Here is a 24,765-nt window from a genome sequence, read left to right on the forward strand (position 1 = left end):
AACCCAGAAACCCCACTCCAGCAACACAGGAAGTCCGATGGATGCTTCTAGAGTTTAAGTCCGCCCAACTCAACATAGCCGCAATATTCCCTATCTCTTACTCAGTATTTATTACCCTTGTAAAGGTGCATCATAAAGCATGGGCTCTGGACAGCCTGTCACTACGAGGAAAGAAGTTCCCGAGAAGGATCACGGCCTCTCTATGGCCACACCCAAGTCCTACCTGCAGGTCTGATGGAGAGAGGGGTTACCTGATGCCGGCGGGTGAGGGTGCCGTTGGCCATGAGTGGGTTGGCATCTTGTGGTGAGACCCGGACGCGTTCCAGTTGCGCCGAGACGTGGCGCCGTTCCTCCTCCAGCGCCCGGGTCAGCTTCTCAAACTGGGCCTCTTGTTCCTTCACAGAGGCCAAGATGCTGGCGGTCGACTCCACCTCTGAGTCGTCCATGAAGGGAAGGGGCGGAGCCGCCGCGGGGCAGGGTAAAGAGGAAGGTGGACCCCAGAGGGAGGAGGAAGGGGGGAGAAGGCCCCCTCACTGCACACTACCGGGAGGAGGTGAGAGAGAGGAGAGAAAAGGTCACAGGTCAGAGGAGACAGACGAATTCTTAATCCCAGAGCCGAAGATGCCCTCTCATGGTTTTACTGCCGTGCAGAAAGCGAGCCACCACCAAGCCTGGGAGCCCATCACCAATATCTGCTCAGGCAGGAGCCTTTGCCCACTACCCTCTTTAACACGAAAGGAAAGTGCAGTTAGATCCAAGTCTCTACACTGTTGGTAGGAGAGGGAGACTGTGGCTAAAGGCTGTAGTCAAGACATGAGATTAAAATTATACTATTTTTCTCCTGGAAAAGTTTGAAAGTTGTAACTCCACAGTATAAACAAGCCCTCACTGTCCTGAAGGGGACAAGCCACTTCTAGAGACAGGGGGGCGGTACAGATCTTAATCTCTCCCAAATCTGAACACTGCAATTGCTGCAGTAGTGGCAAAATATACTAAATGAATATGCCAAATTAAAATGCCAACAAGAAATGGAAGTAGTAAAAAACTTCCCACCATCAAAGGCCATAAACAAAACTTAAGGCCCTCACGTTGAATATATTTATGAAGGGGCCTTTCGACTTTTCAAAACCCTACTACAATGTTGAGGGCAAAATATGTGCCTTGACTAAAGGAGACAAGAAAGAAACAGAACCACAAAAATTCTATGTGTAAAAAGGCACCATTTTCAGTGAACTTCAGCTCTTTGTGAAGTAGGAAAAGGAACATTAGGCTCAAACTATGAAAGTGTAGTAGTTCATATTCTAACCTCCAGACAATCAACGACGGCTGGAACTTCCTATATCTCTGTTATCCTGCAAAAGTTCTAAACAGACTACATGTTTACCTCTTTACTTATTTTAACACAGGGTAAATATCAAAATACTACTTATACAATAAATGAGTTAAACAGAAATGAAGAGTTCACCATACCCTATTACATAAACTGCAAGTTAGCTAGTAAATGGACCGGCATTGTAGTCAGTGTTGGACTTAATGGGGTTTCTATCTTACAAGTTGGCAACGGCAGACGTTACGGCCAGTCCAAAGTATACCATGTTGAAAGGCAGGTTTTAGAATAAACCCTCTCCCCATTCCCCACCCTCTCATCAACCCACCAAGAAAAAAAGACAGTTAAATTTTTTTATTCTTAATAAACATATTTCCATACACACCTGTTAAGAGGTCGTAACTGATTGGTTTAACAGAGAACAGCCCAGTCTAGATTCAAAAAATCATGGGAGAAGCATCCCAGCCACCACAGCAAGGAGGAAGCAGGAAGGAGAGAGCTGCAGAAATATTTGGAGGAAAAATAGAAATGAGAGGAAAATAAAATATACCCAGTACATTAAAAAATAAGAAGAGCAATGGCAGGTATCGGGAGAAAGACAATCTGGGAACGGATGGGAGTAATTTAAACTATGACTTGGAATTGCTTAATGTGACAAATGGCCTTTGGACTTTCCTCTGTTTTCAGATACCTGGACCTTGGGTGTAGCTTTCATTAAAGCCTGGATTCTACCGTCATATCAGAAGTTCCTCTACTTGCACTTATATACAGAACCAGGAGCAGGTTATAATATGGATAAAAATGGACTTACCCCGTTCCCAGCAACCGAATTGGGGGGAAAAAATGCTGTTGGAATGCCCTCCCCTCCTCCCCGCCCCTAAGGCAGAAACCTCACAGCCCAGTCCCAGCATGCCCACAACAGCATTGAGAAACCAGTGCAATAGTGCAGTGGGTAAGACATGTGGTGACTAGCCTGGATGAGCCTTTTGCTTCAGTTCCCTTTCCCACGCTCCCCAGAGCCCCACCAAGCAGACACCTGGGCCCGTTTGCCTTAAGAGTACAGGCATACTTCGGAGATATTGCGGTTCCATTCCGGATCACTACAATAAAGCAAGTAGGAATCTTTACGCTGATAGAGTGTCTTCCTTTAATTTGCGGAAAAACGCAACATCTGTGAAGCGCAATTAAGCGAGGTATGCCTGCATATGCAGCATTCAGCAAGCAAAGAGTACCCAGAGGAACTGATAAACAGGTGCCCAATAAACTCCTTAATTAATTCTCCATCACTAAGACTCCTTCCAGTGGATCCAGTCCCTAACCCCAAGAATATGGCAGCCCTTCTCTAAATTCCTCCTACCCCCAGCTCTGGGCTCCCACAATCACTTATCAACTCCTGTTCTTCCTTTCAGTCCAAAGCCCATCGTTACTTTCTCATATTCCCATCCTACATTCCAAGAGGCAATTCAAAGGTCTTTAGTAAACATCCTTATAAAAAAAATGTTGCTCCCTTTTCATCTCCATTTCTCCATTTGAAGCACTTGCCCTCTTCCGCTATGTACAATGACCTATGAACCTTCCACACCAAGAGGACTCTGAGTTCAGGAGGGATTCTTCTAGTTCTGGGTTTCCACAGGGCCTGGATTGCAGTTACCACACTGGCAGCCTCCGCCCTGTAATTTTCTTTGCTAATAAAAGCTCAAACTACCACTACTATGGGGCATACAGTGACAACACTCCCTGCTGCACAGAGAAATTGTCACCCTGCCATCAACGGCCACTTTTTGCCCTCACAACGTTAATTCAATAAGGGTGTCAGGAAAGGCAGTGGGGAAATTATCCAGGCTCTAGGCCGGGAAGCAGTGTCTTCTATGTCTTCATGGCTTTAAAGCTGACCACCTAGTTTGGAGACGAGGACACCACAGTCAAGTAGAAAGAGATCAGATTCCTAGGCCTTGAAAGCATGGGGAGATTTTCTGCCTGAAAGAAGACAGAAGCAGAGGCTGTGTAGGAACAGAATGGGACTCAGAAGACGGGTCCCAGTGCTGGCTCTGGCACTAGCCAACGATGACAGTAAGTCACTGCCATGCTCTCATCTGTGAGACGCCAATACACCAGCCCCGTCTAACTCAGAGTTGCTGTCAAGATCAGGTGAGATAATGTACGTTATACAAATGTGAGGTATTAAGTTGTTTCAAGAGTTAGTTTCTATCTTCCAATTACATTACTTAATGGTAACGCCTCAGCCCAAAACTATTTTGTGAACTAGTAGATGAAATTAACTGGATCAAGAGCATAACTGGGTTCTAAGGAGTAGACGAGCTGGTTTCCCTACTCCAACTCTATTTACTAAGAGGTCCCACCTAGACCAGTGTTTCTGGGACACAGGGTGCTTCTCTAGTGCCTGGCAGTCATCACAGCATTACACATCTGCCATAAGAAGTTCTTGATTCCTTATTTGAGGGCTTTGCAATTTATTACCAAGGAGAAAGGAAAGGTGAAAAGAACTAACAATTACTAAATGTTTTACATGTATTATCCTAGCAATCCTTACAACAACCCTAAGGAAGTAAGTTTTATTGCAAACCTGAAAACAGGCCCTAGGTGAAGAAATTACCCCAGGTCTCAGCTAATAGCAAATTTTGAATTTAATCCCAGATCTGTACCATTTCAAAGTCTGTGTTCTCTTTCTATTACATGCTATCAAGTCCAAAAAATATTGGGTTTTCGGAAAAGTCACGATGCATTTTTGCAACAAAAACAGAAAAAATACGTCATGACTTTTCCGACAACCCAACACAAGTACAGTAATAAGATGGGTGGTCCAGCCCCTCTTCCCTACAACCCTTGAGAGCTTTCTTCCCAAACATCACATGAAAAAGAGAAAAGAAAACGTTTCCATTTATCTTTAAGTTAAAGGGTTATCCATATGTCTACATATAATACTTAAGTGGGAGAAAACACACAAATAGGAGAAAAAGCACATGTGGGGGAAGAGAATGAAGCAGTTAGACAAGCTACAGTAAACTGCTTCATAACTTAAGAGACTTAGGGAAAGATTCTTCTCCATGCACACACATCATAAATGCACCAGGGGTGCCAAAAAATGTATACAGGTGGACACTTTGGTCAACGTTGCTCAAGCAGTACTTCGCCATAATCAGAAGTGTCTGGACGCTGATGGTAACCACTTTGAGCACCTCTTGTAATTGCAGAAGTCAAATGTGACTTGTATTCATCTTTTTTATCAGTATATATTGAGTATTACAATTTTAACACAGTTTTCCTTTCTTAAAATGTGTATACTTTTTTTGGCACCCTCTGTGTATATATGTACATACATATACTTACATGTATATGTGTATGTATGTATGTGTACCCACACACGCTATAAACCAGAATCTGCAAACCATGAACTGACTTTGGCAGTTAAGAGTCAGGAAGGTCTTAGAAGTCCAGGCCAACACAGTTGACCTTTCCAGGTTTGCCACTTAGTATTTTCAAACGAGTTACACTTGCTCTTACTAAAAAAGGACCAAGGAATTCCCAAGTGAAAGGGTGGAATGAGGGCAGGGAGGGAGCACATCATGGGAACTTTGCTATTACCTTAAGACTAGATTTTCCGAGAATGTCTGGTTTTACTCTTAATAAATCATAGGTCCTATAGACCTACGAGTCTACAGCAAGGCTCCCACATCTAAGCAATGACAACACTAAAAATGCAGTCTCTTTTGTAAAAATTCCAAACCAAAAGAAGTTAAATTTAATCAAATACCAAGGAGGGCCAAACAGCTGGACAATGCGAACCAGACAACAAAGAGGAAAAAAAAAAGGTCGCTTGCCAACAGCAGTCCCTGGAATGATTTGTTCTACTGTAAACTGACTGTAGAAATGTAATTTGGAATTAGAGTTCTTAATAGTTAAGAATACATACAGACTTTGGAATCAGACTGACTGGGTTCCAATCCCAGCTCCATAGCTTCTTAGCTGTATGACTCTGGGCAAAGGACCACAATCTGTCTAAACTTCTGGTCCCTCTTTTTGTAAAATGGGAGAAATAAAATACATAGGGTGGTTGTGAGGAATGAACGAGGCAATCCGCATAGAGTGCTTAGGAAAATGTCTTCACACACAGGAAGCTATTAATATTGTTACTAATACGAGCACTATTAGAAATAGCAACACAAGGGACTTGAGTCTTGGCATTGTTGGCAGGGCTTTTGAAGAAACCGCACGTCTCCACATGCTCCCCTCTCCAATTTACATACAGTAGCCCATAAACTACAGGAATTCTTGAGTCTCAATGGGAAAAAAAAAAAAATCAAAGTCCAGACTAGGAGTCAAAAGACCTGGGGTTCAAGTCCTGACTGCCAAAAAGTAACTGTGAACTTGGAGAAGTTATAGCCCCCGTAAGCTCAAATTTCTATTCCTTTTCAGAGTTGAGCTTTCATGGGCTAATACATGTGAAACTTTAGGCTGGGTGACTCTGAGCCTCTCTCCTACCTCCATGCAATTCAGATAAGTATATCCAAAGACATGACCAGAATTAGGCGAGCAAGCCTCAGGGGAAAGAGGAAAAATTTGTCCTGTGAACGCAAAACCCCACAAAATAGTCTTCGGGTTCTTGGGATAGAAATGTTACCTTCTGTAGCCTGCCCCCAAACCAGCTTTCCCCCTTTCTTCCTATGTATTCATTATGAAACCAAAAGCAATGTTAGGAAGTTATGTCCTCCCCCTAAAAGCAACGATAAGCAACTCTCTTCTTCATGTCATCCTAGGGATTTTTAAATGGCTTTTTTTAAAGCACACTGAGCCCCCTCGTACTGAAGAATGCCAATCAATAAAATATAGCACCTGTAACACCATAGAACTGTATTACGTAACATTCAAGCCAAAAAAGGTAGGTCCTCTAGATATCTAAAAGTTATCTATTTGCCTTAACTAGCATTTGCCTCAAATTCAACACAGTTATTCCTGTTTAACCACAGAGCAAACTGCCATTTTACTTTTAAATCAAAAGAGTGTATTTCGCTAATAGTTTTTCCATGGCTTCTTATCACTAAGAGTGCTTGTGTCAAAGTCCAAAGCCTAAGGACACCACCCGCCACTTGATGTTCCACCATCAGAGGCTCAGTCAGAGCAATTTAGGACTTCTCCCTTCGCTGGGAAGACTCACTCCTGCTGCACTAACCCTCAGAAACTGGGCATGATTTGCTTTAAGACTAAAGAGGACTCTGTTCACTTGACTTCACAACCTCAACCGAGCACTTCTCAGAGTTACAAAACTGATATTCCAGATATGGCCGTGTTGAGGTGTTCAGCAGTTTCTGTACCTCCCCGTGCATCTGCTTTCCACTAGGCCCACTTCTCTAAGAGCACCCATGGCTGCCTGAAGGCGTCTCACTTTCACAAGGAAGGACTGGATCTCACTGTGTCCATCCTGAATCTCTCTGATGAATTAAGGGAATCTGGCAAATCACCCTCCTCTTAGGAAAGAGTGATACATTCTGATGGGAGTTTCAGAGAAAAGGAAGAAAGTATACTCAAGTTTTAAAAATACTTCTTGATAAATGGAAGTTGAGCTGGCAACCTCTATAGGTCAACAGGGCACCTTAAACTTACTCCCCGTCTTATAATCCTAACCCAAAGTTACCTGTCAGGATTTGAAGTTTTACTATGACTTTACAAGAAGAAAAAAAAAAAATCACTTCCGCCATCTTAACCCTAAATTCAGAAACCAGATGGAACATTCTTCTTGATCTCTTTTCCCCTCCTAAGTATCCTGAGAACCCCCAAACCATAACATACTAAAATGGCTAAATGCTGGACTGGCTTTGAAGCAAAGGAAGGGTGTGGCTCTCGGCTAGTGAGGGGGCCCGGGACTGAAAGAGGACAGAAAGCAACAAAACCGGCTTCTCTCTGGAGCATGCGTGACACACACACAGGACTGGTCTAACAAGTCCTTCTGATCTCTCAGGCCAGGCCGCCTCCTTCTCCTCCCCCATTACCCACGTGCTTCTCCAAGGCCCTCTACTGGGACAGATAACACTGAATTTTCTCTCAATCCTGAGAGCCTGAGACACACTAAGTTACTTACCTGGATCCCTGTAGCAACCCTGCCAAAGGCACCTCGCCTAGCCTTATAAGGAGAAAGCAGAGCTTTAGGGAGAGGCCGATAAGGAAACAAAGATAAGAGGGAGGGGCAAAAAACAGGGAGGTGTCAGCCTGAAGGAAGGGGAGAGGCCAATTGCCTTTCTCCTTCCTACAAGAGGAGGTAGAAAAAGAGAGGGAAGTCAGGCAGGTACACAATGGGAAATGAGAAAAAGTCTAACCACAATGGAAAGGCACTGTTTAATTCTTGTGACATAAAAGAGAAATCCTAACATTAACTAGGACATCTTAAACACTTTCCTACCCTAGGCACGAGAAAAAAATGCATGGAAAAAAGGCTTGACCTTAGGGTTTACTAGAGATCACCCAACTGAGCTCACATTCCTTTTTTAAAGAGACAGCTTTTCACCAACCCCCTTACTTTCTATCTATGGCATTCCCACCATCTCTTTGCCCATCATTTGAAGATGACATGGAAAAGCTGAAAGCATGTAACTTAGTCATATTTACACAGTCCTGCTTCCCGAAAGCCCTGAAAAGAGCAACAAGGCACCACACCCCCTTCTATCAAGTTTAGAGTACAGCTCCCTTCTGAGACAAGCAACAGAGAGAGGTGTGAGTCTATGAGGAAACCAAAGGAATTGTCAGTGTCCTATCTCAGCTACAGGACAGAGAGCTGAAGGAAATGTTTCTGCCTAAGAGAAAGAAAATCTGACCTTACAGGGGAAGAAAAGTTGTGAGTTGCTAATTATTAACCTCCCCCTACAAATTATCATACTTAATCTTCTCAACAACCTGAGGTAATGTTGGCCCCCTTTTAAAATACACATCAGAAATATTCAGTATCCTGCCCGAGGCCATCTAGCTAGTAAGTGCTGGAAACACATCTGTTCTACTCCAAGTCCATGTTCTTTCTCCTTGATAGACTGAAAGGAGTATGATCTTTCTACGGTTCTTGTGGTTAAAGTCATTCTAACTCCAATTGAGAAGTTAACCACAAGTAAACTTTTGGGGGAGATGGGGAAGGAGTGAGTGCACAGGGTGGAGGCTACTAGATCTTTAGTCTTACCTTCGCTTTAAAGAACAGGACCTTACTCAGCTCTGGGGAAGAATAGCTTATCTACCTCCAATTTCCCATTTTACAAGGAACAGGAACTCAGGAGGGAGTTTGTACACAATCACCTACCTTCCCACTTGAAGACCCACTCTAGAAATCTGCCTACATGCCACTTTCTCTCATCACCTTCACCTCAGGTAAGAAAATCTAATCACAAATATCCCTACTCTCATATTTAACGTGACATCTCACTAAAACAAACGCAGAAATCAGAGCTGGGGTGGGAAACAGAAGGAACTAGAAGCAGGGAAGGTCGTGCTCGCCAGCATCAGAACAGAGGGGAGGGATTGTTCTAGCGGTCTGTTAGCAGTCTGCCTCTAGGGCAGCTGTCCTCCGGCAATCAAAGGCCATTTGTGTGTGGGTGCTCAGGGACGAGCCAGCTTGGCAAGAAGTTTGAGGACTCAGCCACCCAATCCACAAAGTGAGAGAAGAGATGCCTGTTTCACAGCTGGAATGGAGGGCAAGGAAAAGACAAAACAGGAGAAAAAGAAAGGAACAGGGGAACAGAGACGTGCTCCGGTGCTATTTCAGTCTAGACAGAGGGGGGGAAATCCCAGAAAACTACCAACCATTCCCTAGTTAAGTGCAAACGGAGACTTGCCAGCACCTCTCAATACTGAAATCAAAGAATGTGTAGGTTTCTCCAGCTCTGGATGTCATAGGGCGCCAGAGACAGACCTAAAAGGTAAGGCCCAGCATTGTCTGTTTCTGTCACTTTCAGACCCAACAAGATATCTGTAATACATACAATTAAAAAGACATTCTATAAACATCTCTCTCCTTCTAGAATTCCTTTCTTAATTAAATCCAAGAGATCTATAAATAATAGTAGCACACACAAAACTCAGCAAGATTCCCCAATGCTAAGAGACCACGGACATTTATATAACTCAAGTGCTGAAATGCAAAAGGCCACAGTGAGAATTCACACTCCCTAATCCCTCAGAGTAGCTAGATGCTCTGAGACCCATTAGACACACAAAGGCTGCTCTCTTCTCAGTAGAGCCCCGCAGTAGAGCTGCTCTCCAGGGACAAAGAGATTTCACAGGAGAACCACAAAGACATCGCCCCTCTCCGTTCCCCCACTCCCAGCTTTCTCACTTCCTGTCACAGTAGCACCAGACCACAGTCTCCCAGAAACAAACAAATACAAAGTGCTGGATTCTGGGCTGCAGGCCAACCGCATTCCAGGGCATCCTGTCTACCAATCACCAGCCAGAGCTCCCACTTTGCCCTGCTCAGTTCCTTATCATGTTCGGGGAAAACAACCCTCCTCCCTGCTCCAAGCCAACACTACACAGGACAAAGCTCAGGCCTTTAAGAATCAGCAGAAAGATAGTGTGTGTGGATCTAAGGGTTCAGAGTGGGTGAGGGGATTTTTAAGATTCCTACTTGGCAAATTTCTTCACTTTGGAGGCACTGCACTGAGGATTTTAAAGCTACTGCTGCTATTACACTCAGCTCAGCTACATGTAATACATCCCAAAGAAGGCTTCATCATGGCAATCTGATCTCCAGCCTGGATTCAGTCACTGGAATATTCCCACCTGGAGGACTACTTTAGGGCACATCCTCTGTCACCTTCTCTATCGCCCATTTCCACTGTTTTCAAAGTCTTTCAAACACTTTTCCCCACAAGCACAAAGTTGATTCCTAAGAGGCCCCACAGAGAACAAACAAAAGCAGCAGGCTCCACCCTACAAAGAGGCAGGATATAGGCGCCAGCAGGTGCTGGGAGCAAAGTTCCCCACTCCCCTAGGGAATGAGAGGAGGACCACTAGGAGTTGCACAGTAGCCCTGGCAACAAAGAGGTCAAGACAGCAACCTCACTCAGCTTTTTCTGCTCAACACTCTCCCCAGAGTGGCTCAGGGGCTGTAAACGTGAAAACTCTTCAGAAAAGAAAGCCCCCTTTCCTAATAAGGGTCCTCAGCTGCTTCCAAGAATGGGATAATTGATACATTTTTCTATTGTCTTGAACAAGCCCACTGGACGTTGGCCCTAAACCTCAGAAACAAAGATGCAGACAGTTAGCCAGATATTCTTGAAATCCAAAGAAGGAACACCCTGGGCCCAAAGGGCTCAATTCCACTTGCACAAAGCAGAGCACAAGCTCAGCACAGAATTCTCCAACCAGAGGAACAACGAACAAGCACTATGCTATCCTTTCTCATCTCTTCTCCTCCCTTTCTTTCTCCCAGACTCCTTCCCTTCTTGGATCTATTAGAAGTACTTTGGGTTAACTCTGATTTAGATAGTACCTGATGCAAAAGGAACTAAGTCTACAACAGCACAGCTTAGAAAGAATTAGTCCATGTCTCTATCTGATATAACCAGGTGGAAATTGGTGGGGCAGGAATATACGCAATAGTTGGCCATCCTAGGGCTGGACAGAAAAAGAGATGGTTTAGCAACTCTGTTTTAGAACAGAGCTTCAACAGCAGGGCCTAGCCCCTGCAAACTATCACTGAAACATACAAAAACAACAGTTTGAGACCTGTTACCTGGCATTCAGTCACACCATAGCTCCCTTTTTCTCTCAAGAACAACTGGAAAATTAGTTACAACTGTTAGCATTGTTATCCGATTCCCCCTCATTCACAGCCTGGGCCAAATAAATCAGTCAATTAAGTACTAGATAGTATGAGGTGGATACAGAAAGGCAGATAACAATAGTCAAGTCTAGTAGGAGAGCTTTCTGAGATACTTTTATGAGCGACGGGTAAAAAATACACCCCGGAAGACAGAACTGGACACACCTGTATCAGGTGCTGCTGCTCCAAAAGGATGCTTGACAGGTTCCTGCCTCACATTGAGCAGGTGAGACAGAAATGGAGGCTGACTCAGAAAGACAGTCCACAAAGGAGGAAAGGAGAACAGGATAGCCAGCCGATTACAACTCAGTAGGACTTCACCAGAGGTTCTGGTTCTAACTGCATCTCTAGCTGTTCGCAGACATATTTAGAAAACCCAACCAAAGGAATAATGAATGGGTAAGGAGAGGTCAATGGAGGGGCCCAAAGACTTAAGCTGAATACTCGATGTTTGGAAAAGCATGAATCTGTTTTGCTAACTTTCCACATAGCCTTTTCTCACCAAATCAGGCCCAAAGCTGAAAGAACTGGGGGGGGAGGGGAGGCTGAGAAAAGAATGTGATTGGGAAAGGTTTAGCTACATTCCAGCTAGCCAACATCCTGCATAGTATTAAAAGTGCCAGAGAATCCAATCCCCACTACAGGAGAGTTGCTGGGACTCTGCTAACACACATCCAATTCCTCTGCCACCCTCCACCCCCCATACTCTGAAAAGCAGCATAATTGAGATAGCTTGATGAAGGCACCAGCTGTTTCCACCACTCTCCCTCCCCCCAACCAGAGACCACAGTTCAAACTCACATCAAACACTTAATACAATTGACCGGCCAGTAGGAAGGAGAAGCCTGGACTAAAATAGCAGGAAGATTGCCAACTGGCCCCATTTACAAGGAATGCTTTCTTGGCTCAATTTAAAAATAAGAAACCTTTGTCATCCACTCCCCTCTGCCCAATTATGTTCTCCTTTCCACAACCTACCCCTCCATGTCAAATGGATTTCAGTTTCTTCCCTACAACTCCTTGATCTATTTTCAAACGTCAGAAAATACAGGGGAGGTACAAGGTTGAATGTAAAATAATATCTGGGAGATTGGAAGGCTTCCTGGACTGCAACCACCATACCGACAGGGCTCCCCCATAACAGCAAGAAGACAGGAGCTCACATGGCACCCTTCTTCGTGTTTCAAGGAAAGAAGGGAAGGAACATTATGCTTCTGCACTTGAACATTGATGGTAACCCAATTTCTCAAGGTATAGGTGGTCAGTTAAAAGTATTACCATGATCAGTCCCTCCCCCACCCATATTTTAAGTTGACCAGAGTTAGCCAAGGAGGAAGGGAAGGAAGCCAGCACTTCCTTTTCAGACAGGAAGTAACGTTGGCCCTTCCCGTGGAGGTTTAAACAAATTGTCCAGTTAAGTTTCAATGCTAACATCCTCTCCTGAATTTGTTCCACAATTTCAAATGGAGAGGGGAAACAGAGATATGATCTAAAAGTTTCCCTTCCCCCTAACAGGCAAGTCCTCCATACCACGCTAAAGAGCTGGCATAACCCCCAAATCAGGTGGACAGTTATAATTCCAAAACAATACAGGCTACAGTGATAGAAAACTTCAAATTAGCCACCTGCTCACCATGTCTGCTACCATGAACTATTCTTCTCTACTTCTCATACCAATTAAATGACCACCCACCTGAGCAATCATATAGATATGCAGCTTAACTCAAATGTTCAGGTTTTGTGGTGCTCAAACCTGAATGAGTAGAACCACCTGGGAAGCTTTGTTTAAAAAAATACAGTCTCCCAAATCTACCGCCCCACCACCCTCATAGCTCAATTTCTGGAGAAAATGCCTGAGAATTCATATTTTTAGAACACCCTCAAAGTGATTCTGATAGCTATTGGGAACCACTGTATTGGCTGATCCCTGACAACCCTCTGACCACCACATTACTCTTGCAAAAAGGGCACTGGTTATAAAATAGATTATTTGGGATTGTTTTACTGTTCACCAGACAGCTCAGATCATTATGCAGTTTGAATTAGAGGATTTTAGAAAACACAGATTTAAATATAAGGATAAATGGAATGAAACAATCCTAAACCCTGTATTCTAGACTCAGAACCTAAAAAGAATGGTCTCACTTCTTTTTAGTCCTGAGGACTAGGGGATCCCTATTTACACTGCAGATTGGACAATGTGATTATTTTTCAAATGACTTAGTTTCACTTTCCTCCAAGGACCCAAGAGCTGTGTCACATTTTCAAAGATTGGTTCCATATTCCCTCCCAAAAGAAGTCCGAAGTCCTAAATCTAGCATTCAAAACCCTAGATAATTCTAGCCCCATTGATAATATAATAGAAATAAATAACCTGAAACTCTGGATTCAAGTGTTACCTCAGACACTTATCCAAGCAAGTCACTTTAACTTCTGGTCTGAGTAAGAGCAAGCAAGTAGCAAAATGCTTTTAGAAGAACGATCAAGAGGAATATGTCCACAAGGAAGCACGTGTCACTAAAGATTTAGGAAAGAAGAATGAAGAAGGGCATTGAAAGACACACTTTCAAGACAACTACAAACATCTACAAACGTTGACTACATATCAAGCAGTTATCTAAAACAATTTCAAACTATGGGGGAATCTGTGATTGTCTAGAGCCATTTCCTATGCAAGACGATAAAGATACCTGACCAAAGGAAAAGGGGATGGAAGGGACAAAAACAGTTTCGTGATTGAGGTCTCTTCCGATGATATTACGTAACAGGATGACAACTACATAGATATAATTAAAGAGAAGAACAGACAGTCACCAGGTCAAGTAGGGCTAAACTGAGAGATGGAGACAGAGAGACTCCCTCACTAAGGGGCAGACTAGCTAAACCAGAAATCCTGAGAGGGAAAGTAAGAATGGCTGCTTCAAGACACAAGTACTCATAATCAAAAATCCTTTTACTTTCCCATATGGGATTGCCAGAGAACATCAATCACTAAATAGTTGGCGCTTCTTCCTCATTCCTACCGAAGTTGATCAGGATGCTTTAATAACCCTTACTACTCAAACATACATACGGAAAGGGAAAACAGACGTACAGTTAGTTATCAGGGATGATCATCTCCCCCAATGTGCAAGGCAGAAATATGGATACGATGACCTATAAAGTGGTCTCTGAGAGCCATCAGATCCCCATGATTAGGGCTTTGGGGGAGCAGGAGCTTTTTGGTTGAATGAGCAAAAGGAAGAGCAGCAGATAAGTGGGGCAGGCGTAATGTTTGGTCAAAAGCACATAAACCAAACCAAAAAATGTACTCAAAAGGAAACTGTACCAGCTCTAGGTTGTCACTTCTGTTCACAGAAAACGGACTTAAGATAAGAAAGTACAGAAATACATTTCTCTAGGGAAAAAAATTTATCTCATTTCCCAAATACATACAAGTTTATTCTAAGTAATTGCCCTATTATCATTCTCCAAGGCAAGGGTCCTTGACCTGTGCAAAATCTGCTACTCTGCAAATCATCTGCTGACTATATTCACGGGAACTTCTGCAATGGGAGAAAAGAGGGAGGCTAGATCAGGTGTTGCCTCAACTCCTTACAAGAATATACAAAAAGATAACAGCTATTGTCTCTGGGGTGGGAAGTGAGACAACGTTTCTTTGTGCTGTATAGTACAAGAGGAGGTCCTAGATTATCCTCCCCATTCTCCCAACACACACCCATTGGACCTCCCTGAACAGGTCTACTTCTCCCCGCCCCTCCACCCCCAGCCGCTTGCTAGGAACACCAGCCTCAGGGGCCTTTGCACTTCCTACTCAGAGCTACAAGACTCCACCCTAATTTCTTTTAGGTCTCTCTCAAACGTACCTTGTAAGTGAGGCCCCTTTCCTGATAATTCTGTTCAAAAACCTCACTGCCACCCCTCGCACTTCTTATTCACCACCCTACATATTCTGCTTTATTTTTTTCTCAATAGTATTACCACATTCTGACATACTGTGTATTTACTTATTTATTATCTGTCTCTTTCAACTATATAGAATGTAAGCTCTGTGGGGTCTATTTGGTATACTGTTTATTCCAATGCGTGGCATACAGCAGACTCTCAGGTTTCTTTTGAATGAATGAAGATGTTTTACTTTTTCAATGAAAACAGAAAGTTAAATTTTACAAAAATAAATCAACTTTGTTTCATTTTTCCTTTTATGCTTTTTTCCTAATTGCTATCTTAGGCCCATCAATTTGGGTCTCCTTTGGCCCGACCTGCAGATTTGGCTGACCTTCAGGAGGGTAGATATTCAAATAGCCAACTCTGCCCTGGTTTCACAAAGGAGTCACTGGACAGCAGAACAGCAGAGAGGTTACAGGACTCCCATTCCAACAAAGAAACAGTGGAAAGCAATCAGATTGGCACCAACGTCTCCTTTAAAATAGACTACTCTATTTTAAAAGTGTGCTGAATATACACCAGCCACTTTATTTCAATGAGATTTATTTCACTTGCAATGAACTGTAGGTGCTTTGATAAAGGTATTGAAAAGTTGACCTAGTTTCTATAACAATGTCTTATATCCACAACCATCAGAATATATTTTGATTTCTTAAAATACAAGCTCCCTATAACAAAAACCTTTTCACTTCACAAAGAGAATTCTCAATCTGCTACTGCATTCCGATATAGAACATGGGAAGCACACACAAAACTGATGTTCACTCTGGGAGAAGTAAATTTCTTTTGCTCTATCAAGTGAACTAAAATGAGTAATTAATTAGTAAATGTGGATGAGATCTGAAAAATCAAAAAAGTTAAACTAATCCAAATTATTAAGAGATCAATTTTCTTGGATCAGAACAGTTAATCCTAACCTTTAGCACATGAGTACAATTTATTTTATAATAGGAATCAAACTTCTTCTATATTAAGTGTTAGTGAGGCAAAGCGACGCCCATAAAGACCACCAACCTAAGGGTGAAAAAAGATAGGAGAGGCAAAGGGAAGCACCAGAGAACCGGAAAGCATACGAAAAAGAGAAAACATAGGAAAATCAGTAGAGGGAAATGTTAAAAAAATGTGGACTTGGTGGGGGAGTTATGAAAGGGAAGTTATGGGGTGCCAATGGAAATTAGTTTAACTATTCAGAACATTAGTTTCATGGGTTATTTAAAATGAAGGAAAATTAGGCTGGAAGAAACCTAGAAGTTTCCAGGCAAGGCTACATCTAACACATATCTCCCACAGGCCATAGTTTGGCTTTCGTATACGTAAGAGCAGACCTCCTTCTTGGAAGCATACTTCTCACAGAAAGCATTGATGAACCCACAATTTCTACATGTCTCAGTTTTGCAAATGTCCATAAAGAAGGACTGAAATAGAGAATGTTTCCTGAACATAAAAGAGTGAGGTTTACTTCAAGAAAAGGGATAGGTAGTAAAAGCCTGCCTTTATTTCTATGTAATTGTTTCCTGCACAATCACTCAAAATGGAATATTATCCTAAAAATCTTGGTTGGACAAGTGCGACGTCAAGGTATAAAAAACCTGGTTCAAAGTCAAGAATAATAAACTCAAACGTAGCTTTTTCAATCCATTCTCTGCCAAAATTAAAGTTTACGCTGGGATGCTGGAGTACTGTCTCTTAAATACAAAAAGGTGGGAGTAACTTGTATTGCTGTTTTTCCCCTAAAGTATCCAAGTCTCTGAAGAAATTACTGCAAGATACTCAAGCTTTGCCACCTGTTTATTTTCCCACACTCACACTTCACTTTACTTTATTAAAAGTTATCCATTCCCAGAGCACCCTGATTTTGGACAAGCATGCCCACACAACTCCCCAGCATGGCCTATTACCAAAGACACTTTTTTCCATTAAAAAAAAAAAGTTAGCTTATCCATCCAGGAAGCCCGCTTATTCTGTAATATAAGCATCTATATCTACCATTAGAGTCTCAGGTTTTAAGAGACCTTTAAGGGCATTTAGTCCAACAGGCAAATGATGTTTGAATTCATTTAAAGCATTCATTCTTACAGCACTTATAAGCTGGTCACTGTTCTATGAATTTTACATATATTAAATCCCTTAATCATCACAACAATCCTGTGAGGCGGTTAATATTAGTGTCCTCATTTTATAGACAAGGAGACCAAGGCATAGAATAATTCAACTATTTGCCCAGGGTTACACAGCTAGTGTGGCAAGATTTGAACCCCGGCAGTCTGGCTCCAGCATCCATGCTCTTAACCACTATGCCACGCTGCCTTGTCTCTCCATATTTGTGGAACTCTCAGATGGGAAAGTCCGTCTGGTTAGCATTTTGATCAAAAAATATAGAATAATAAAGCATTTGTGGCAAAATGTTAACAACTGGTATCTAAGTGAATGAAGGGTATACAGGAGTTATTGTGCTGTTCTTGCAACTTTCCTGTAAGTCTGAAATTTTTTCAAAATAAAACAGTACAAAGTTGCTTTTATCATTACCTAATGGGACATGTTTTGTGAAAGTGATGACCAAATTACCTGTTGGTGAGCAAAGGCGGCTTCAAAAACAACTCTGGATCCTTATGAGGTTCCACTACATGCCTGATCGAAATTGCCCAGACCATTCCCGTCAGACTGAAGGACTCACTGGAGAGGAAATGGCCCTAAAAATGGGGAACACTGTCCCTGAACCAGAATTTTAAGTGTAGGCCATGCTCTGAATGCTTACTGTTTAATAATCAACAACATGCAATTCCAAGTAGAATTAGGTGGGAAAATTACTTCCAAAAATACATTATACAACATAAGTAAGTACAAATCAATCCATACCCTTACTTCCCCCTTGTTCTAACCAGAACAGTTGTTTTTCCCTCCTTACTTACACTCTCCCTGCCAGCCTGTATCAATGCTCTCTATCGGAAACCTTGGAGGCAGCTGCATTTAGGCAGAGCAATCCCTATTTCAGCTTCTCATGGCATTTAGCTCCTTTTGAGAGGAAACAGAGCATGAAACAACATACCTATTACCTATAATGCATTCCTTTAGGCAAATTTCTTGTTACTATCATTCTGAATTATCCATGAAAATGAATTTGATTTCTTAAACTCATAAACTTCCCAATACACTTTGTGAACAAAATCTCCTGAAGTTTCGTGGCAGTAGCAGTGACAAAAAAACACAGTGATATCCAAACACACTTCTGTTGAAATACTGATGTTCAAATTATCATCCCAAGCTTTTTATGTTTGTATTAACAAGTATAAAAACCAATCACTTACAATATGGCTGAAAGCAATACTTGCCTGCCACTGCCCTAATATGTTCTAGGTAACCAGTTCCTCTCCCCTAGAAATGGCTACACTAAGGTTTCAGTGGTTTAAGTTAACAGCTGCCTATATAATGAAATGAATTGACTAGGACCCTCATACTTTTTTGTTGTTGTTGTTGTTGTTTAAAGATTTTATTGGGGAGTTGGGGGAGGAGAACAGACAAGTTGCTGTCCTTTTGTTCTTCAGTCTAGTTGTGGAGGACGTCGCTTCACTGACCCTTGTTGGTATTATCATTGCACTCTTCCTGGCTGAGGCAGTCGCTCGCCAGCCACTGGATGGCTGCTCACAGCAGCTCAGCCCCACTGCAGCCTACGCCGTCGCCAGCGACTCACAGCAACCCAGCTCCAGGTCGAGCTGTTGTTGACCATCTTAGCTGTAGAGGGCGCAGCGTCACTGGCCCTCATGTGGGATCCAAACCGGAGCCCTGCTGCTAAGAGCTGACATCCCAAGCCAACTCTTTATCCAATGCACCACTCAGCCGGCCGGCCCGAGGACGCTTTTTCTTTTATACTATTCTTTGGACTGTTTGCCCAGAAAGGAAACAGTTAAATTTATTTTTTTTAATTTAAATCTTCATTATTTCCAGAAACTTTACTTAAAAATGAAAGGTGGAAGATGCATCAAAAGTTTGAAACTACAGACTACAGTAAAGTTTCAAAATTACATTGCAATTTTATTCATCTATGTGGTATCGCTTCCTATTGCAACTTCCCTTCAGCCTTTCCCACAAAAGTGCCTCACTCATTCCAGTCAAGTGCCTTATTTAACCAAGGTTTACCAAACACCTCAGTCTATGCCACACACTAAGATAGGTGCTAAGAGAATACAGAGATAAGATAGTACCTATACTCTAGCAGCTCATAGTCTAGAAGGAAAAACAAAATAGACAATTTTAATACAGTATGATAAACATTATTTCAACTACCTGCTACAACCCTCTACCCTGCAAGTTGGCAATATCATGCCTGAAAATTCTCTGGTAGAAATTTCACTGATAATCAAATTAAGTTTGAGGCATTTCAAGTAAGTTTAAGAAATTAAGACAGCAATGGTATGTATATGGAAAGATCTGTTCTAAAGCTTGAAATAATATCCATTCTAGCATATCCAGCTCCCCATGGCTTTATGGAAAATGGATTTTTCACATAGGTTATTCCAACACGGAGGGGGTTGGAAATCTAAGTGAGGACTGACCCTCTGCAAGATAAAGCACCGTGGCCTCTAGCAAGGGCTCATTTTAGTTCTGGATCTTTTTTTCTATTCCCTCTGGAGAATGGCAGTGTATTAATGGTTAAGTCCATGGACTTTGTAGTTAGTTAGACCAGGGTTTAATCCTAGCCTTGGCCCCTTAATGGGCAGTGAAATTTTCAGTAAACCTCAGCTTCTGTGAGGCTCAAATTCCTTAAAAAAAAACAGGTGCTATGGGAAATTAAGTAAATAGTTTATGCAAAATGCTTAGCACACAGTTAAAAAAAAAAACAAAGTGGGGAGGGGCTGGCAGTTAGTAACAAGGGGCCATCAGGAGCCAAAATAGAAAGCAATAAATTATACAAAGCTAATCATTTTGTTATTCCAAATGAATAGTGATCTATGCTTAATTTATTTGCATCCATCCCTTGGGAGCAGCTACCACATAAACCTAAGTGAATTGCAATTACTTGGAGGTTTTTTTTTGTGTGGTTTTTTGGGTTTTTTTTAAGATTTCCAATAATACCAATTTTTATACTACCTGAAAGAACTTGTTCTAGCCCCTCTGACGCTCTGGAACTGGAACCCTAAGAAAGGCACTAGAACTCTAGCCACCCACAAGAGACCTCCACCTGGAACACAGACAGTACCTTAGTCATATAACAAAGAAACCAACAATAAATATACAGGAGTCAAACAAGGAAAGAAAAATCTGCACAACTCATACTTGCTTGTCATTTTTTACCCCAAAACCAAAACAAGAAGTAAAACAAAAAATAAAAGAATGTATTTATTCGCATTCCTTATTATAAATCCTGAAAGAACTAGCAGAGGTAAGGTAAAAGACAATCTTCCATCTTATCATCCAAAAGGCTCTATGGTACATACCAGTCAAAACAATGCTCAGTTCGGGGAAACAGTCCTGGATGATAGTTAACTAGGATGCTCACTGCAGCTGCACAAAGCCCGACATTTAAAGCTGGACCCAAATCACACCACTCAGTCATCCAGAACCTATTTTCAAACTGCCTTTGTACTCCCTTCTTCAGATTCCCTCACCCCTCCCCCTAAAGGCAGAGTGGGAAACCGACACTCTGGCAGCAACATGACCAACCCTTCAAAGATCCACCAAGAAACCTCTCTAGGCTGAAGTCAAGGCAGAGAGAACATTTGAAAGATTTAAAAGCCGGAAAATGTCAAATACGAACTACAGCCCAACAGACTGTACACGTTGGCTTTTCTCTTTCTTTTTAACTGCACTTGCTATGAGATCCAGACATTAAAATCTTACTGTAGCCCTTGCATAGATTACATTAGAAGTTTTGTTTCCTGTGAAGCCACCAACTTACAAGTATGAAATCATCTTTCAAGAAATAATCTCAGTTCTAGAAAAGAAATCCAAGGACGTGTTCTAGTCTAAAAAGAACAGGGTTTGGAGGGGGCACAAAATCAGAGATTATAGGTACATACCAGTTTACAGCTAATGAGCAGCTTACATATTAAGGCCCATCTTGTTACAATTAGGGCAGTATCTAATCCAGCTATAATTTTCAGACTGATTCGCATTTTCAAAGGGAGAAGAAAGAGAACACCCAGTTTTCAGCTACTGATGAGTTGGCTATATAATTATCTAGAATCAGTATTTTTGCAAGAATGCCTTTTCAAAAACAAATCTTAAGATAAGATTAAATATAAGATACGAAAGCAGTCATGGGCCTTCAGCTCTTAAAAGATTTCTGATTTTACAGCAAACAAAAAACTCACCTCCAAAAAAGAACTCTGTTTGGTTTAAAATAAGAATTCCCCTTGTGCTTTCTCAAATGCATTCTAAACGCTAAAGTTTATGTAAGTGTTTTCTCTTAGCCTAACCTTATTTAATCCATGGCCCTTTAAGAGAGCACAAAGCTGAAAATATTTTCAGGTGTACTGCCACTTTACTTAGGTGAACTAAAAAAGCATGATTAAAATTTCCCTTTAAGCATGATTAGAATATCCCTTTAAGCACATAAACCAAACATTATCGTATTTGCAGATTGAACATACAAATCTTTGCCATCAAAGGTAGTTTTTAGAAGAAAAGGGGATAATAATTCATTTAACATGGACCCATCTGTTTTCTTTTATAAGGCATTGCAGGGAGGCAACGTCTAGCAGGAGAATGAGGCTCCCACCCACCACACCTGGAAAAGTAAAAGAGGGACCCACCCAGAACAGCAGGGCTGAAACCGATCTGGCCCGTTCAAACTCTAGGGGGAAAAAAATACCACCATTTAAGCTGCAAAACTCCCTGCAACTTTCCATTTCCACAAATCTAATGATAAAAGAAAAAATAAAACTTTCGAAACATATGAAGAGCCATATGTATAACTAGCTTCCGACCCGGACAAATTCCTTTCCCAACCCACACACAACATGCCAAAAAAAGACCAACCTTTGGTTTGGGCTCTGAAAACAGAAGTTTGTTAGCTTAATCCAGAAAAATATATAAAATCAAAGAACACACCAAAATGTAAATTTACAGAATTGCTCTCACCTTTCTGAATCTATTCAACTCCCTCTATTAGAGAGACCTAGAAGTTTGTTTCTGGGTCTTGAATATTTTACCCTCTTTTTTATATAATACAATTCCCCAAAGTAAGTAAAAGAAAAATTAATAATTGCTTAAAAGTCACCCATCAGCATAGCAGACTCTCGCTTTTAAATTTCCTCTGGTTACCATAAGACAAAAATTCGACTTGGCTTGTCCTCCTTTACCCGTCTGTACACATTTTTAAAAAAGGCACACACCTCAAATGTGGACTTCTAAAAACCAGTCCTTTAAGAAAGAAACCCAAGACTTCGTCAATGTGCTGAGAAAGACAAATCCAGCAAGGTAGTTGATTTTTCGGGACCTCTTCCTCCTTTCAGGATCTTTCCTGGTCTTCTTTCTCTCTCTCCCTCTTTTTTTTTTTTCTCTCAGCTCCAACACCTAAAATGGAAGTTGCACCCAGCCAAAGGATAGGGAGCCTGGGTGGTGACAAACTGATCTGGCAGCCCTACCCCCTCGCTTTCCTAAGTGATGTCAGCCCCTGAGAACTTCCAATAGGAACCAGGCATAAATCAGAGAGCTGATTTTATCCAATAGGAAACTTTATTATAGGAAATGGGGGAAAAAAAAAAGGAGAGAGAGGAGGAGACAAGACAGGGGGAAGTTTTATATATATATTTATATTTAAAGTAGAGACCGTACAACCTCTTAAGAATTACTGCAGAGCTCCAGGGGGGCTGAAGGAACAAGGGATTTTTAGAAGGGCATGCCTAAGAATCAGTTCTCTTTGATGGTGGGGTTCTCGCTCCCTCTCCCTTCCTTTCCGGGTGGGGAAAGAGAAAAGAGCTGATTTTATTTGCCTGTAGGCTATTTGGTTTGTTGCTTTCTACCCCAAAGCATTCTCCCAAAGGAAGACAGGAAGGAAGAGAGAGAAAAATCCTAAAAATAGGATTATGTGTTGATTGGGATGGTAGGAGCTATCTGAGGTAAACTCTCAATTTCATTGTTTTGTTTTAACTGCATTAGAGCTAATTAGAAAAAATAAATGTCTGCACTTGTTAACAGTTCTTAGCGTCTATACTTTAAACTAGAGGAAAGCTGAATCCACTAGGCTGTTGAGGACAATCACTGCCTTCCCATTTGCCCCCAAACTAAAATAATATCGGTTTGAGGGGCCGAACAAACGGAATCCAATAAACAAGCAATATATTTAGAGGCGACAACAGCATGTGTAAGGAAAATCTCACATCAAGAAAATTCACTTTCTTTGTGAACTTCAAGCTTAAAATAATCTAGTTCATACATTCTCTTTTTACACTTAAGGATTATACAAGTATTCTTCTGAGTAAAGAGTGATCTTAGTATGTTCTGGGTGAAGGTCAGAGATTGGATTTTTTTTTTTTTACAAACTTAACAAAGACTAGTATTCTATGGTCATTCACTAGTTACTAAACAAAGATAGTAATAAATTGAAATTTTCCTTTTTCTATCTTACTGAAAAATCTAAAATCTATCCTGTAGACTGCTGCCAAATGAATCTTCATAAAGTTTCCATAATCTAGAATAGTGGTTAAGAGCATAGGTTCTGCAGGCAGACTGCCTGGCTTCAAACCTTCCTCCTCTCTAAGTATACTTACTATGTGACCTTGGACAAATTATATAATCTCTATGTGCCTCAGTTTCCTTAATTATAAAATAGAGATAATAACTATATCTCTCTCACAGGACTGTTGTGAGAATTAAAATACGCATAAAGTTCTTAAAACAATATATGGCATAGTATAAACTCATTAAGAATAAGTTGTTATTATTATCAGTATCTATCCTGCCCAAAAAAACTTTCATTGGCTCATCATTGCCCAATAATAGCAACCCATGATGGACTATATCATGTGAGAAGGATTTTGCACTCATTAGCTGTAACTTCTAAAGCACCACCATAGAACACTATTACCACCATTTTCCAGATGAGGAAATCAAGGCTCACTCAGCAAGGTTAAGAAACTTGCCTGAGCTCATCTGGCTAAGAAGTAAACCCTCAGCAATCTGATTCCAAAGTCTATGGAGTTCACTACAGTGGCAGCGTAAAAACAGAGAGAGGTCAATGGGTTGAGGATATGTTTAGAGATACATCATTGCTTTCGGTTTGGGGGGATTTTTTCCTTCCTTTTTTGTTTTGTTTTATTATGCATTGAATATTACATTAAGTTGTCAGTTGACAAGAAACCATTACATGGTGAAAGATTAGGGAAGAGCTGGAAAATAAAACTGTATTTAAAAAAGAAATATTAAGATTATTATATAGGTCAGAGTGCTGAGCTGTGATGAATCTACTTCCAAAATAGATTAAAACAATAATTGCCTAGGAAAATAAATGAGAGAAAAAAAATCAACTTGAAAAAAACACTGGCTGTCCATACAGAGGAAAAAAATATATTTTTACTCCTTTCTACCCTCTGGTGGCTACACATTACCATCCAAAGTTTGTCATTTTTGCAGCCTTGGGTAGGATGGCCATTTACCATTCCCTTTAGAAATTCTACTAACACAAGATTTAACTAAAATGATATTGGATTAAAAAAAAAAGTGAGTCCTCCCTATT

General features: G+C 41.4%; 1 protein-coding gene across 13 annotated transcripts in view; it reads right to left on the bottom strand.

The window, feature by feature from the left end:
* The window catches only part of CTNND1 (catenin delta 1), a 44,336-nt gene extending 21,667 nt beyond the window's left edge, over window positions 1-22,669 (bottom strand). For 5 of the 13 annotated variants that reach the window (XM_019624266.1, XM_019624268.1, XM_019624267.1 and 2 more), the window contains exons 1-3: window positions 22,424-22,657; window positions 1,713-1,826; window positions 252-540 (exon numbers count right to left, since the gene is read on the bottom strand). In XM_019624266.1, the coding sequence (XP_019479811.1) occupies window positions 252-446 (195 nt within the window). In that variant the 5' untranslated portion in view covers window positions 447-540; window positions 1,713-1,826; window positions 22,424-22,657. Of the gene's footprint in view, window positions 1-251; window positions 541-1,712; window positions 1,827-20,524; window positions 20,651-22,423 lie in introns of those variants that run through there. The other 8 variants (XM_019624274.1, XM_019624272.1, XM_019624273.1 and 5 more) reach the window with 5 other exon arrangements.
* Between the last annotated feature and the right edge of the window lie 2,096 nt (window positions 22,670-24,765).

Source organism: Hipposideros armiger, unplaced genomic scaffold, assembly GCF_001890085.2.
Source record: "Hipposideros armiger isolate ML-2016 unplaced genomic scaffold, ASM189008v1 scaffold_582, whole genome shotgun sequence".
Classification (NCBI taxonomy): Eukaryota; Metazoa; Chordata; class Mammalia; order Chiroptera; family Hipposideridae; genus Hipposideros; species Hipposideros armiger.